Source organism: Labeo rohita, chromosome 13 (genome assembly GCF_022985175.1).
Source record: "Labeo rohita strain BAU-BD-2019 chromosome 13, IGBB_LRoh.1.0, whole genome shotgun sequence".
NCBI classification, from domain to species: domain Eukaryota; kingdom Metazoa; phylum Chordata; class Actinopteri; order Cypriniformes; family Cyprinidae; genus Labeo; species Labeo rohita.
In genome coordinates this window covers 33,555,584-33,572,749 of record NC_066881.1, presented here as the reverse complement: position 1 = coordinate 33,572,749, position 17,166 = coordinate 33,555,584, and the positions used below count along the sequence as shown (strand labels likewise).

Below are 17,166 nucleotides of genomic sequence, written 5' to 3'. Positions count from 1 at the left end.
ACTACTTTTTTAAAAAAGAAATTATTACCTTTACAGCCCTAATTAAAACACCATATAGTTAGGATAGGCAATTTCAGACAGATTAGCAATAGCAAGCATTCTTCGAAAACATAAGATCCCACCCTCCCTGCAAAATCACTCTCCAAAGCCACGCCTCCTCCCAAACACATGACCGGGCACCGGCCAATCAGAAGGTTAGGCAGCGGTATGCAAATACATACGTTGACAGGCAGGTAGACCAGCCTATCGTAGCCCTCGGATGGAGGAATATGATTGGACAGATGAACATTTTATGGTCCTACGCCTTCCACAGACGATATAAACACATTTAGACCGCTTAACTTAGTGATTGCTATCAGGATGTGAAGAGAATTTCAACCAGCATAACAAAAATGTTTTTAAATGTGCAGTATCTTAGGAATCAAGCTCTTACCTCAAGTCTTTGTACGATCTCTCGAATGTCCTCTCCACAGTTGTCGTGCGCGGAAAACATCACGCACTCCCCTCGCTCGTAGAAGATCTTGATGCTCATGACGCCGGACGACCATCCGATGACGTCCCGACACGAACAGTTAAAAATCACGTTCTTGGACTCCTCCTCGATCAGCACGATGAACTCGTTGGAAATCCCCAGCAGGCACTCCACGTCCGCCGACTGGCCGAAATCCCGCGCCACCACGCTCCACGTGACGGCGCCCACGCTGTGCAGATGAGCGTCCTTCCGCGGCTTCACCCGCTCCTTCTTCTTGGCCCCCAGCGTGATGAAGCTGAACTTGACCGCCGAGTCCACCGTGGTCGTGCTCACGAAGTTCTCCGCGAGGTCCTTGAGGTACTCCTGCCGCGTGCGGGTGGCCATGGCGCGGAACTTCTCCGATTTGTGCGCCGCGTTTTCGCCGTTGATCACCTTGGCCAGCAGGAAGTCCCTGAAGACGGCCGACTTGGGAAAGGTCACGCCTTTAGGAATGGGAGGGCCGAACGGAGGCACGTCTTTCGATCTGGATACCGCCACACTGTAAAGGTCACAAAGAGAAATGGACTGTCTGGTGTAACTAATGCAATGCAATTTTTAAAAGGAACAGCAAAAATAGGTCATAAAAATAGGAGAAATTTTAAGGAAAGTTCATGTAGATCTTTCACAAAGAAAGCAGCAGTGAACATGAACTGTTAAGCTCTAAAAATAACAAAAGCACCATAAAAAAAAGATTTTCATGCTAAACAGACTGAAATATAAGTCTTTAATCACTGAAAACACGTGCATATTCAAACTTTCAGACTTTTTGGCAGCATATTCAGTCATGAAAGCAACCAAATAACCAAATAATTAATAATATTATTTGTATACTATTATACTAATATGATTATATTTGTATACCATTTTATTTATTAAGCTTTTATTTATATATTTACCTTTTATTTTTATTTAGTAATTTTAGTAAATAAATAAAAATTAAAGTTAAACCTCATAAGTTTTTTTCAATTTTCAGTTTGTCAACATTTCAATTTTTTTACATTTCTAATTTACTTTAATTTACTTTAATTTAATTTAATTTAATTTAATTTAATTTAATTCTTTAACTTTTAAATTTCTTACCATTTTTATTTAATATTGCAGAGTGGTCGTAAAAAGCATTTCACTGCATGTGTCAAATAAAAAATTAAATGTGATTTTATTCATTTTAGTTTTTAGTAAAATTAGTATTTAGAAATTTAGTATTAAATTTAGCATTATCTTAAATTTATTTTAGTTGCCAAGAAAACATTTCTAATTGAATTGAATTGAATTGAATTGAATTGAATTATTAAATTAAGGCAGTGTTGTATACTATTATATTAATATTATTATATTATATTTGCATACTATTTAATTTATTAAGCTTTTTATATATTTATATATATATAAATATATTTAAAAGCTTTTATTTATAATTATTTAGTAATTTTATTTCATTAATTTAGTTTTTTTTGTGCTTTTATTTTGATCATTTACATTTATCAGCTTAATTATTTTATTAGCTTATTTATTGTTATATTTATTATTGTTATTTATGATATTTATTTATTATTGATAAATACTTTGCTTTGGTTTTAGTAATTTAGGCAACATTTATAATTTTTCCTAAGCTTTTTATTTAGTTGTAGTGCATTGTCATTTCATACTTACATTTTAGTTCAGCTTTTGTAATTTTGTTGTACTTTTGTCATCTTTATTAGTTTTTTTTTTTTAAATATGTATATAATTGCTTTCATTTGCTTTTATTTTAGTTTCCACTTTTTAATCTTATAGTTCAATTCATTATTATTCTGTTTTAGTATAGTTTACAGGCTTTAATTTAATTTAATTTAATTTAATTCTTTAACTTTAAAATTTCTTACCATTTTTATTTTAATGTAGCAGAGTTGTCGTAAAAAGTGTTTTACTGCATGTATATGACAAATAAAAAATAAAATTTGATTTGATTAATTTTAGTATTTAGCAAAATTTGTATTTAAAATTTAGTATTAAATTTAGCATTATCTTAAATTTATTTTAGTTGCCAAGAAAACATTTCTAATTGAACTGAACTGAATTGAATTAAATTAATAATTTAAGGCAGTGTTGTATACTATTATATTAATATTATTATATTATATTTGCATACTATTTTATTTATTAAGCTTTTTTATATATTTAGATTTTATTTATATTTATTTAGTAATTTTATTTCATTAATTTAGTTTATTTATTTATTTTTTTGTGCTTTTGTTATTTTGATCATTTACATTTATCAGCTTAATTATTTTATTAGCTTATTTATTGTTATATTTATTATTGTTATTTATGATATTTATTTATTATTGATAAATACTTTGCTTTGGTTTTAGTAATTTATAATTTTTCCTAAGTTTTTTATTTAGTTGTAGTGCATTGTCATTTCATACTTACATTTTAGTTCAGCTTTTGTAATTTTGTTGTACTTTTGTCATCTTTATTAGTTTTTTTTTTTTTAAATATGTAAATAATTGCTTTCATTTGCTTTTATTTGAGTTTCCACTTTTTAATCTTATAATTCAATTCATTATTATTCTGTTTTAGTATAGTTTACAGGCTTTAATTTAATTTAATTTAATTTAATTCTTTAACTTTTAAATTTCTTACCATTTTTATTTTAATGTAGCAGAGTTGTCGTAAAAAGTGTTTTACTGCATGTATATGTAAAATGTAAAATTTGATTTGATTAATTTTAGTATTTAGCAAAATTTGTATTTAAAATTTAGTATTAAATTTAGCATCATCTTAAATTTATTTTAGTTGCCAAGAAAACATTTCTAATTTTATTTAATTTTATTTAATTTTTTGGCTTTGTTTCAACCACCAAAACGATTTTAGTTATTTCAGTTTTAGTTAGCAATAACAACATGAGAGAAGTAGAAAATCATTGAATAATGATTTGAAATTAGCTTTGTTCCTCACATAAAGCTACAGTTTGACTTCAGAAGACATGTAATATATAAAGCAGGAGTCATGTGGACTATTATTATGGTACTACTAGGCATTTTTGTCTATTTTTATGCTTTACAGACACTGTTTATTGCAGGTTTCATCACATGGGACAGAGCTGCACAAACCCGATTTCTCCATTTGAGCTCCAAGGATGAGAGAAAGGGATTTGGAACGACACGAGAATGAGTAAATTATGACATAATTTACTCTTTAATTACAATGATTAAATGCCTCTAATAGCCTTTGGCTCTGCTTTTAAACAGAAGATCAAAAATTACAGGCAATTAAAAATTACAGGCAAGCCAAGCATTGATCGAGTTCTCCAACATTTAATGCAGGTTCATTGATATTTTTCTCTTCACAGTAACAGACATCAAAGGTAAATGGATTGTGATCATAATTTACGGTGTGAATCAAAGGCATCGTTCCCAGACAGATGTTTTCTTCACTCACCTGTAGCAGACGTTCTCAGTGCACGGATTGTGAACTTTGACGATGACGAAAACATGCTGGAAATGGGAGCGGATGTTTTTGGGTGTGAAGGGCAAGGCACCGGGCTCCTGAAACACGATGGTGACGATGTCATTTCCTATGTGTCTCTTTCTGAGCAACTGATGAGAGAGGAGAAACAGCAAAAGTAAATACGTGCGGTTTTCAGAGGACAGGTCGAACAGCATCTCTAGAGGAACAGCATGAACAGGAACAGGAAGTGAGGCTTTTAGAAACATGACATTGTGTAGTAAATCCACCAGCTTCAAAGTGCCCAGAAAAAAAGATTTCACAAAGATTTTCACATTTCACTTCAGCTAATAATGTATGTACTAAATGAAACCCAAAATTAGCACTTGCCAAGTGGAACATCATAATAATAATTAATAATAATAATAATAATAATAATAATAATAATAATAATACTAATAATAATAATAATAATAATAATAATAATAATAATAATAATAATAATAATAATAATAATTTTGTTGCTAAAAATTGCAAAAAAAAAAAAAAGAATAAATAAATAACTATAAAATAAAAATACAATAATAACACTAATAAAGTCTAATAATAATAATGATTTTGTTGCTAAAAATTGTGAAAATAACAACAAATACTACTATTATTACTACTATGATCATCATCATCATCATCATCATTATTATTATTATTATTATTATTATTATTCATTTTATATTGCTAAAATTAGTGGCAAAAAATAAAAAAAAAAAATTAATAATAATAACAACAATTTTATGTGGTTAATTATGTTGTTAAAATAAGCAAAAACGAATAATAATATAAATATTAATATAAATAACAACAACAATAATTTTATGTTGCTAAAAATTGTGAAAAAAGAAATAAAAACTAATAATATTAACAATAATGATTTTATGTTGGTAAAATAGTGAAAAATAAATAACTGTAATAACTAATAATAATCATTTTGTTGCTAAAAATTGTGAAAAAACTAATAATAATAATAATAATAATTATTATTATTATTATTATTATATTATTAATAACTGTATGTTGCTAAAAATTCTGATTTTTTTTTAAAAGAAATACTAATATTATTTTTTTTTATTCTTATTAATAATAACTATGTTGTTAAAAATAGTGGCAAAAATAATAAAAAAAAACTAATATTAATAAATAATAATAATAATAACAATTTTATGTTGCTAATTATGTTGTTAAAATAAACACTAATAATAAAAAAGCTAGTAATAATATAATTTTTTTTATTGTAATAATAATAATAATAATAATTTTATGTTGCTAAACATTGTGAAAAATAATGAACAATGTAACAATGAACGAATAATAATAAACAATGGCTACATAAATAATCTTATGTTGCTAAAAATAGCAATAGCAAATAGTAAAATGAGTGTAAAATAAATAAATAAAAAAATTATATCTCTAATAATAATAATAAAAACAATAATCATTTTGTTGCTAAAAATTGTAAAAAAAAAAAAAAGTCTAATAATAATAATGGTTTTGCTGCTAAAATGATGAAAACAAATAAATACTACTACTACTGTTATTGTTATTATGATTATTATTATTCATTTTATGTTGCTAAAACTAGTGGCAAAAATAATACTAATAAAAAAAACTAATCATAATTAATAATAATAACAACAACAACAATTTTATGTTGCTAATTATGTAGTTAAAATAAACTAATAATAATAGAAATTACCACAACAACAACAATAATAATAATATTAATAATTTTGTGTTGCTAAAAATTTTCTAAATACTTTTTTACAGCCTGAAACAAACATGATTAGAATTTAATTTTCACCTAATATTATCAGATGTGGCAAAAAGCTGATCATGGACCCTGTTTGTAACACAAGTTTTGAAATGCAAGGACTTATTTCTGTTATGTCTGGCCTCTAAATTACACCAGACTGACCAGATTTAATGAATTTAGGAGGTTATAAATTATTTTCACAGCTAAAAGAAACTCTTAATGTATAAAAAACCCTCAAATAATTGCCACCAATGTGCCACCTGGCATAATTTTAGCACAATAAATGGTACAAAAGACGCCTGCCGACACTGTGAAAGACTGTTTAAAATCTCTTAAGCTTATCCATAAGCACAATATCTAAATCTGGAAAACTTTCAGCGCATTCAGCCCTTCATATCTCAGATATCTTCGTATCTATGTCTGATAAGGGAACGGAGTGAGGATCTCATAATATTCCATTAACCCTGAGCGTCATATTAACCGTGTGCCTGCCTTCCTGTGAGTGGCCAAGGGTTACAAACAGGATTATGGGTGAGACGGGGTGGATGAGAGATGAGAGGCTGAACTGTGCCAGAGTCTTCTGGAAGCTTACGGACAGGGATTTATTCACTAATCCTGCGCAATCGAATAGAATTGAAGATGGAGAAGAAAAAGACAGAAGATCCTCTAATCCTGCCAATCGACTGTCAGAGATGTAAGTGACAGCGACGCGGCTGGAGACGCTCCAGTTAAGACACATGCAGAGATGAGCCTTTGTTTTAGCACAGTTAATGCATTTGACTGACTATAAACATATATTATGTGATATAAAACTTATTTAATGGCATTACATTTAATGCAGCTCATGCGTTTAGTTAATATAATGCACATTAGCCAATCACAGCGGAGCTCATTAGCATAATGAGTGTAAGTGTAGTTGAGTCGCACCTGCTGTCTGTTGTTGGGCGTGTAGGGCAGGAGTGTGGACACGTGGAACATCAGCTCATAGTCCTTGTAAGTGGTGTAGAGCGAGTGAGTGCCGGTGGAGTCCGCTGGAACAACAAATAAAACCAGAACACCAGTCAACACTACAAAAACACATCCTGTGCTACAAAAAAAGAGCATTTCTGGATTGTTCTCTGCTGACCCAGTCGATTTGTACCTGTTCTGACAACGTTTTCACACATCCCACCACTAGCGTGATTTTAGTTTCACTGAGATACTACTAGTTTTTATTCATATTTTGAATCAGTTCTATTTATATATTTTCCATTTTAATTTTAATGTGATTAAATTAGTGTTATTAATTAATTCATGTTTTAGTCATTTTACCATTTTTAGTCATTTTTAGTCATTTTTGTTTAATATATAAAGTTTTATTACATTTAATTGCAGTTTTAGTTATTTTAGTACAACATGTTGAGAAAGAAGTAAAAAATAATAATTAAAAATAATTTTAAATTGTTCAAACATGAGGAGAAAAAAACTTCACAAAAGGAAAATAATATTAATATTCATTTTAATTTATAAGTATAGATTTAGATTTAAAGAATAAAATAAAATAAAACGATGGGGCAAAACAGGAAATATATATATACATAAAATGTGTATATATAGAAATAATTATAAATTGTAACAAAATACTTATTAAATTAAACTATAAATACAAATTAGTATAAATTAAATTAAAGAATATTCAAAAAATGGGGACAAAAAGATTTCGAATTTTTTTTAACTTTAAACCAGTGCTATTTTAATATCATTGATACTAAATAATTTAAAATAAAACAAAACAAAACAAAATTAAATAAAAGAATATTCAAGAACATGGGGACAAAAAGATTTTGAAATTTATTTAACTTTAAACCAGTGTTATTTTAATATCATTGATACTAAATAAAATAAAATAAAATAAAATAAAACAAAATAAAATAAAATAAAATAAAATAAAATAAAATGATATGATGGGGCAGGAAAAAAACAGGGAAAAAAAAAAATATATATATATTATAATATATATATAAATGTGTATATAAATATTATTTATAAATAAATAAATTTATACACACTTGTAAATGTGATATTTTGTGAAGAGTTTGAACACAATATACACAGTATATAAATAAAATAAAGCAAAATAAAAAATTAATAAAATAAAAGAATATTTAAAAAATGGGAACAAAAAGATTAAAAAATGTACTTCACTTTAAACCTGTATTATTTTAATATCATTGATACTAAATAAAATAACATAAAAAATAAAATAAAATAAAATATGATGGGGCAAAACAGGAAAAATATATATTACAAAAATGTGTATATAAATATTATTTATAAATAAATAAAAGTATACACACTTGTAAATGAGATATTTTGTAAAGTGTTTGAACACAATATACAGTTTTTTTTTTATGATAATTATAATTAGCATTTAAAACATACATAATTAAATTAGGCAAATAAATAAAACTACACACAATTTTTTGTAAAGGTGGTAAAGTGAATGCTATTTCTCAAAGCAAAAATATGCACTGAGCATAATATGCATTGTGATTTTTTATTTATTTTTAATAATAATAATAATAATAATAATATCAACAACAACAACAACACTAAACAATATTATAATTGCTCTTATTACTTAAATAAATAACAGTATATATATAAAGATATGTTACAACAAATGTTAGAGAGCAATATGCACTGTATTTATTTACTTTTTTAATAATAATCATTAATAATTAATATAATATAATATAATATAATATAATATAATATATATAATATAATATAATATATATATATATATATATATATATATATATATATATATATATATATATATATATATATATGATTTATTATTATTTTTTTTTTTTCGTGAATGTGGAAAAGTAAATGCCAGTTCTTGAAGCAACAAGGATAATGTGCAGTGTTTGAGTCTGATATGTGTCGTGTTTGAGGCGTCAGCATCAGCACGTACTCTTGTTGTCCAGCTGTGCTCTGTACTTGGTGAAGCCCTTCAGTCGTACTCTCTGTCCGAGCAGATCCAGGAACTCGTCCAGCGCCGGACCGGCGTTCTCGTTATTGTACATCTCCTCCTCTGTGCTCTGACCCGCTTTACAGTACAGGACGCCCACTTTGTGCTGAAAACTCAGCTGCAACACAAACAAACGCACACACATTACATTTCACTAATGTCATACATTGTCTCAAGGACAATAAGTGCCGCAGAAGTTACTTCCTTCTGTAAAGAGGGATTATGGGTCATTTGAATAGTTTACAAGAAACTATGACTAAAACTTCACACCTTGAGCAAAAGCAATTAGTCAGGCATGTAAACACAGATCAAGCCATGAATGAAACTGTCAACTCTGTTAATTTTGTAGGTGTGGATGATGCAAAGTACGATGGGTATTAACACATACAAAAGTTCATTCATAAGAGCTCAGTCTGTGACATAAACGTCAGCTCAGCAGGTTGAACAATGACTACAAACGGAGACGTTATTCATGAGGATTAAATAATCATTACGGTAATGGAAGGATTACGTTGATAAACAACAGCAGCCGAGTGGAAAACCTGCGTCTGTGGCATCGTCAGGTTCACCTGTGAAATTACAGATCAAACATCTCGTTTAACTGCAAAATATCATTTCCAAAAAGGTGTCTTAAACTACTACTACTACTATACACACACATATGTGACCCTGGACCACTAAACCAGTCTTATGTTGCACGGGTATATTTGCAGCAATAGCCAAAAATACATTGTATGGGTCAAAATTATCGATTTTTCTTTTATGCCAAAAATCAATAGGATATTAAGTAAAGATCATGTTCCATGAAGATATTTTGTACATTTCCTACTGTAAATATATCAAAACTTATTTTTTGATTAGTAATATGCATGGGTAAGAACTTCATTTGGACAACTTTTAGCGATTTTCTCAATATTTTGATTTTTTGCACCCTCAGATTCCAGATTTTCAAATAGTTGTATCTCAGCCAAATATTGTCCTATACTAACCCAGCTTTCAGATGATATATAAATCTCAAATCTCTTTTTTAAAAAATACCGTTATGACTGTTTTTTTTTTTTTGGTTCAGGGTCACAAATTTTATTTATTTATTTCTGTGAAACATTTGTGTTCATATTTACTTTTCTTCTTTTCACTTTTAATATAGTGAAATAATATAGTTTTTATTATTATTATTATTATTTTGAATGAACTTTCTTCATATTCCAGTTTTCATTTTAATTTTAGATTAAATAATTCAATTTTATTGTTTTATTTATTTTTTATACTTCAGGAATAAATAAAAATAGAAAAACAACAATAAAATTGAATAATTTAAATCTAAAATGAAAATGAAAACTGGAATATGAAAAAAAGTTCAAATTTTCTAAATTCTAAATAATAATTATTAAATTATTATTTATTAATTACTTTTTCAAATTATTTTTTAATCGAAAATACATATTGCAGGGTTTATAATAATAATAATAATAATAATTATTATTATTATTATTATTATTATTAAAGAAACTACATACACATTTTTGTAAGGGAATTATTATTATTATTATTAAAGAAATTGCATACACACTTTTTTGTAAGGGAATTATTATTATTACTATTACTACTACTACTACTACTACTACTACTACTATTATTATTATTATTATTATTATTATTATTATTACTGTTATTATTATTAAAGAAATTGCATGCACACCTTTTTGTAAGGAAATTATTATTATTATTATTATTATTATTATTATTATTAAAGAAATTGCATACACACCTTTTTGTAAGGGAATTATTATTATTATTATTATTAAAAATAGCATACACATGTATTGTAAGGGAATTATTATTGTGATTATTATTTTATTTTTTTTAAAGAAACTGCACACACGCTTTTTTGTAAGGGAATTATTATTGTTATTATTATTATTATTATTATTATTATTAAAAAAAATTGCATACACACTTTTTTTGTAAGGGAATTATTATTACTACTACTACTACTACTACTACTACTACTATTATTATTATTATTATTATTATTATTACTATTACTGTTATTATTATTAAAGAAATTGCATGCACACCTTTTTGTAAGGAAATTATTATTATTATTATTATTATTATTATTAAAGAAATTGCATACACACCTTTTTGTAAGGAATTATTATTATTATTATTATTATTATTATTAAAAATAGCATAGACATGTATTGTAAGGGAATTATTATTGTGATTATTTTTTTTTTTTTTTTTAAAGAAACTGCACACACGCTTTTTTGTAAGGGAATTATTATTGTTATTATTATTATTATTATTATTAAAAAAATTGCATACACACTTTTTTGTAAAGGAATTATTACTATTATTATTATTAACAAACCAGTCTGACATAGTTTGCTAGTCAAGTTTCCCAGCCTGACCAAGCTGACAAAGTGCTCAAACCTCTTTAAAAACACCAAAAGAGTGGGTTAAGATCAGCAAACCACTTGTTTTCTTCAACATTAATGATTTGGTTGCACTTTATTTGACACGACGTGCACTTTCATGTACTTACATGTACAGTGTACCTACCTAAGAAAAAACTGGTAGTATAAGGTAACTACATAGGGTAGGGTTCGGTTTATGGGTAGGTTCAAGATTAGTACCTATAGTTATTGTAATTACTATAATAAGTACATAGTATGTACATGAGTAACAGGACTGTAAAATAAAATGCTACCAATGATTCTAATCAGGCTCTTGAATTTCCCTCATTTCATGTGATCTAAAGTGAGCTCTGACAGAAACACAGCTAACGGTTACTAGTAAAAAAGCACCAATCAAATCACAATTGGCTGAGACTCAGACCCTCTCCTTACGCGAACGTAACCCAGTTGTGATGCGCGAGCGGCTGATGAGGCAGGAGTCAGACTCGGCTCTCTTACGCGGGTCAAGTATTCCCAGCGTGCGACCGTACTGTTGTCATGGCGACCTCGCTCTCGCAAACCTTCAGACGACTGTTTTGGATTAGGAGCAGCCAGTGACTTCCACGCCGTCTACTCGAGCAGCGCTAATGCAGTCCAGAGGAGATGCCCTACTTGGCTTTAGGAAGTACGTACACACACACACACACACACCGGGATGAGTGCAGCAAACCAGAGTTATAAAAGAGGTAAATGACGACATCCAAACCGCTGACACAATCTGAATGGGCTGATATATGGCCAACAGGCAGATTTCAGACAAAGAAAACGGTGAGAAGACATAAAATGCTTGCAGGAGTCAGAAACACAGAGGAGTGAATACAACTGTTGGCAGTCATATGAGCCAACACTGATGACATGAGCTCACTTCCTCTCCACGGTTTCCATTTCAAACGTCAGAAGTTCTGTTACACACCCTTGTGATCTGCCTACCTAAGAAATAATAGTTTATATATATTTTAAAATACTATAATTAAGTTAACAAGTCACAATTATTCATTTATTGGTAATACTTTATGATAGATTCTATTATTTTATATTAGTTAATGTATTAACTAACATGAGCAAACACTAAGCAATACATTTATTAGAGTATTTACTCATCTTTGTTAATGTTAGGTAATGTAAATACAGTTGTTCATTGTTATTTAACAGTGCATTAACTGCACTTGATTTTAATAACGCGTTACGCTGAAATTAACATTAACTAAGATTAATAAATGCTGTAGAAGTATTGTTCATTCTTAGTTCACGTTAACTAATGTAGTTAACTAATGTCAACTAATGAACCTTACCGTAAAGTGTTACCAAATTTCTTTAAGTATTTAAAAAAATTAAAAACATGTAAAATATTTTACACATATTACACATTATTTATTATAGAAGTAGTTTACATTTATTGTTCTAAATAATACATCTTTGATGATAATTGAAATAATTTGATATTTTTAAATACATATTTTTATTTTATATTTAAATGATAAAATATATTACATTTATGTTAAATTTAAATATTATTTAGATTTAAATATTAAAAGCCTATGTGTTTTATATATTTTATAAAATATTTAATATTTAAGTACAATATAAAATATTAAACAAATTTGAAATTTTAGTATTAAAAATTAATTATTTTTGCACTTGTACAGTTTTTATTTTCAGATTCAATTTTATTGTGCTTTTGTCATTTTTATTAGTTTACTAGTAATTAAGGATTATTAAGTTATTAATTAAATTATTAATTTATATTATTTAAAAAATATAAAACATTATTAATTACATTTATCGTACACTCCTTAATACTTACATAAATTATGTTGACATTTTTTATATGATATTATTTTTAAAATATTTATTAGGGAAAATATTACATTATTTTACTTTTTTAAATAAAACTGTTTATTTAATATTTAATATGATCATTAAGTAGTTTACATTTACTGTTTTAAATAATACACCTTTGATTGTAATTTAAATAATTTTATATTTTTAAATACATATATTTATTTTATATTTATATAATAAAATATAATACATTTATATTAGATTTAAAAAAATATTATTTAGATTTAAATATTAAAAGCCTGTGTTTTATATATTTTATAAAATATTTAATATATTTTTTTTAATCTTTAAGCAAATAAAAAATATTAAACAAATTTAAAAAATTCAATTCAGTTTTAGTATTTAAAAAAAAAAATTGTGCACTTGTATAATTTTTTTTGTTTATTTAAATATATATATGTATATGTATAATATATGTATATATCTTTAAATATAATTTAAAATATTAAACAAATTTGAAATTCAATAATTCTTTGGTATTTAAATTATTTTTTGAATATGATGATTACTTACTGAAAAAATGGGATTGGACGCATATATACCTCTTTTATTCTGCCCTTTACTAACATTATTTTACAGAATATGTTCATGTTTTGTATTTTCTGCATTAGAATATCAACTTGTTAGCTTAGCCTCCAACTAACGCCAGTTTTTACTGAAATCTACTCAACTTTTGTGAATAGGACTTCATGTAGTTTCACCTACAGATGAAGAATTTGCCTGCCATGAAAATGCAATTATTATTTACGGCTGGTGATTTTTCTTAATTCACCTGCAGAGATAAAATATATTGCAACTTTTGTTTTTTTGACAAGCCATCTTAAAAATACTGCACTCATGGGACAAGACCCTAAAAAAGCAGTGAGAGGTGTTGCAATGGTCAAAAACGTTTGTCTAGTGCAAATTTACATCGAAAAACCCTTAAAAGGAAGTAAAAAAAAAAAAATGTAGATAGTAGACAACAAGGCAGCTCACTTAGGGTTTGAAACAGAATAAGAGACTTTAGGCAGAAAAGACTCTTATTTTTAAGCCTGAAATCTTTGTCGCAGACAGTTTTTATCGTTTCCTGATATAGTAATCAAACGTATAGCAGAGAGGATAAAGATTATGAAACATTATTCTGTCTGATCCAAACTGAGAGCTCAACACAGTCACAGATAAGTCTCTGAATGACATGAAATGCCACAAGACAGAAGAAACACAGGCTAGTGATGGAGGGACAGAGAAGGCTCTCGCTTTGAGCCCGAGTGGTTTACGTAACGCCATCCTGACATCACTGCTCCCATCAGCCCTCGGGGCAGCAATGACTTCTTCTCACGACTCTGAGACTCAAGCACCAGCAAACACGCTGTCATCATACAGCCATTTATTACCTGCGCAGCGCTGAAAACCACTACACTGCAGAAAACACTACAAATCATCTCATATAAACAGTGAGCAACCTTTTTTTAGCATGAGCGCTTCCAGAAGTTTTTCCCCATTCATTTCTGTAAAGTAACTTTAAAAAAAAAAAACCACTGAACAAAACCAACCAGCTCTGAGATGCAAAAAAGTGTTGGAAAATAAGGAAAAAGCTAAAAGAAGGAAGCACTGCAAAATGCCAATCTATGCAGAAATGTGTAATATAGAAACTTACTTAGTTGTTAAAAAAAGTTTTAAAATAATTAAATAGTAAAAAAAATATTAACAAAAAATATAAAAAATAAAGAGAGAGAAAGAGAGAGAGAAAGTTAATAAAAATAGGTATGCTTAAAATATTAAACTAAAAAAATATCAAAAAAAAAAAAACTAAAAATAACGATATAATCTAAATAAAAAATAGTAGTATTATATTATGTTAAAATATTATTTCTAATATTAAACAGAATATAAAAATTATATTAAACTGGAACAATATAAATGCCGGAAATGTGCAATAGAGAAATGCATTTCAAAATACAGATTAAATATGAATATATTTATAGTAATTATTCTATACACTAAATATTATACATCATATTTTAATATTAAATAAAAAAATAACAATTATTATAGGATTTTTTTTAATATATAAATTTTTATTTTATTTAGTTAATTAGTATTCAAAGATATAGATTTTTTATTACAAATGCTGAATGTTACGTATTACAATATTGCAATATTAAAGACTATTATAGACTAAAATTATTATTATTACAAAAATTATATATATATATATATATATATATATATATATAGTTAAAAAATATTAACCAAAAATATTTATATAATAACATATTATTGCTACTAATACTAAAAAGAATATAAAAATTATATTAAACTTTGGAACAATACAAATGCCAGAAATGTGCTACATAGAAATTTTTTTTTTTTTAAATCTAGATTGAATATAAAATATGTAAATATTTATAGTAATTATTTTATACACTAAATATTATACATCATAATATTATTAATACTATAAAAACATAATAACATTAATAATAATATTATTATTAAATACAATATAAAATCATTACGATAAAAACTGTTGAATATTTGACTTTTATTTAGTTAATTACTATTCAAATATATATTATTATATATACTGAATATTACATATTACAATATTAATTAATAACAATAATAAATAATACTAATATTAGTATTAGTATTACTATTGTGTGTGTGTGTGTGTGTGTGTGTGTGATATATTTGTTTACAGTATATATAAAAAATATTGATAATATAGAATAAAATACATTTTTTTTTTTTTTTTTTTTTTTGCTTAACTTGGTATGTCTTAAAATGCTAAAGTTGGATGGAAAAATGGTCAAGATCTTCAACCCTATGCTGCTGCATTTAGCAAAGTTTTGTTTCTGCTAAGCCTCCACTAATTCTGTCGTCCCGTGAGAAATCACGGTCACACACACGAGTATAAAAGACAAAAAAAAGACGGGAAATGGAACGAAAGGCTTCACTTCTCACTATCTGTCACCATCAAATGAGCAGCGAACCTTCCCGCGGCAGCCCGGGGTAAGCCGATACGGCTGGCGCTCTTTTATACGCGCGGGTGGCAGACTGGAGGTCATTAGCACATTATGTGACATAGGTGTTGTTTTTCACACCTGCTTCCCCAGAGGCGGCAAAGAAGACCCTGATCATCTCCAAACAGCCCTTCCTTAAAGGTGAAGCGTGTAATTGTAGTGCCACTGCAAAATCTGCAGGAAATGTGAGTGGTTTGTGCCAAAATGTGATGCCTGAATTATAAATACCAGTAAAAATAAGTCTGTTCCAACTGATAGCGATTCCACCCAGACCTCACCTCCCCTGCTTCGCTGTAATGTGAATGACTAAACGCACTGGAGTTTCCTGTTCGACTGAATCAGATGGGATCCCACGCAGGGTCTACGCTAAAACACAACTCTTTTGGGACGAACCCTTACACGCTCCTGCAGAGAAACAGGAGACTCTGATCAATAAAGTGCATTTCATGCAGTAACAGAATGTTATTTTGCCTATTTTTGACTCTATGTGAGACTGAACACCCTGGGATTTATTTTTTTTTTTTTTTTTCGTGGCAATGGGAATCCTTTCCTGACTTTTATATGACAGGGAAATACGATTCAAAAGTTTGGGGTTGGTAAGAATTTTTTTGGTTTTTGAAGGAATACTCTTTTGCTCACCAAGGCTGCATTTATTTGATTAAAAATACAATAAAAACAGTAAAATTGTGAAATATTATTACAATTTAAAATAGCTGTATACTATGTGAATATATTTCAAAATGTAATTTATTTCTGTGATCAAAGTTGAATTTTCAGCACCATTACTCCAGTCTTTAGTGTCACATGATCTTTAAGAAACCATTCTAAAATACTGCTCCAAAAACATTTCTGATCATTATCAGTGTTAAAAACACTTGTGCTGGTTCATATGTTTGTGGAAATCTTAACACATTTTATTTTTAAGGATTCTTTGATAAAAAGAAAGTTTAAAAGAACAGTATTTATTTGAATATTTAGCAACATTTAAATGTCTTTACTGTCACTTTCGATCAATTTAAAGCTTCCTTGTTGAATAAAAGTATTAAAGAATATAACCAGATAAAAAACAAATAACACAGGGTCTATATTTAACA

General features: G+C 27.5%; 1 protein-coding gene across 4 annotated transcripts in view; it reads right to left on the bottom strand.

The window, feature by feature from the left end:
* LOC127175709 (signal-induced proliferation-associated 1-like protein 2) overlaps positions 1 to 17,166 on the bottom strand; it is a 176,404-nt gene that overhangs the window by 80,640 nt on the left and 78,598 nt on the right. For all 4 annotated transcript variants that reach the window (XM_051126960.1, XM_051126962.1, XM_051126963.1 and 1 more), the window contains exons 5-8: positions 8,710 to 8,884; positions 6,675 to 6,778; positions 3,935 to 4,092; positions 434 to 1,010 (exon numbers count right to left, since the gene is read on the bottom strand). In XM_051126960.1, coding sequence (XP_050982917.1) covers positions 434 to 1,010; positions 3,935 to 4,092; positions 6,675 to 6,778; positions 8,710 to 8,884 — 1,014 coding nt within the window. The remainder of the gene's footprint in view (positions 1 to 433; positions 1,011 to 3,934; positions 4,093 to 6,674; positions 6,779 to 8,709; positions 8,885 to 17,166) is intronic.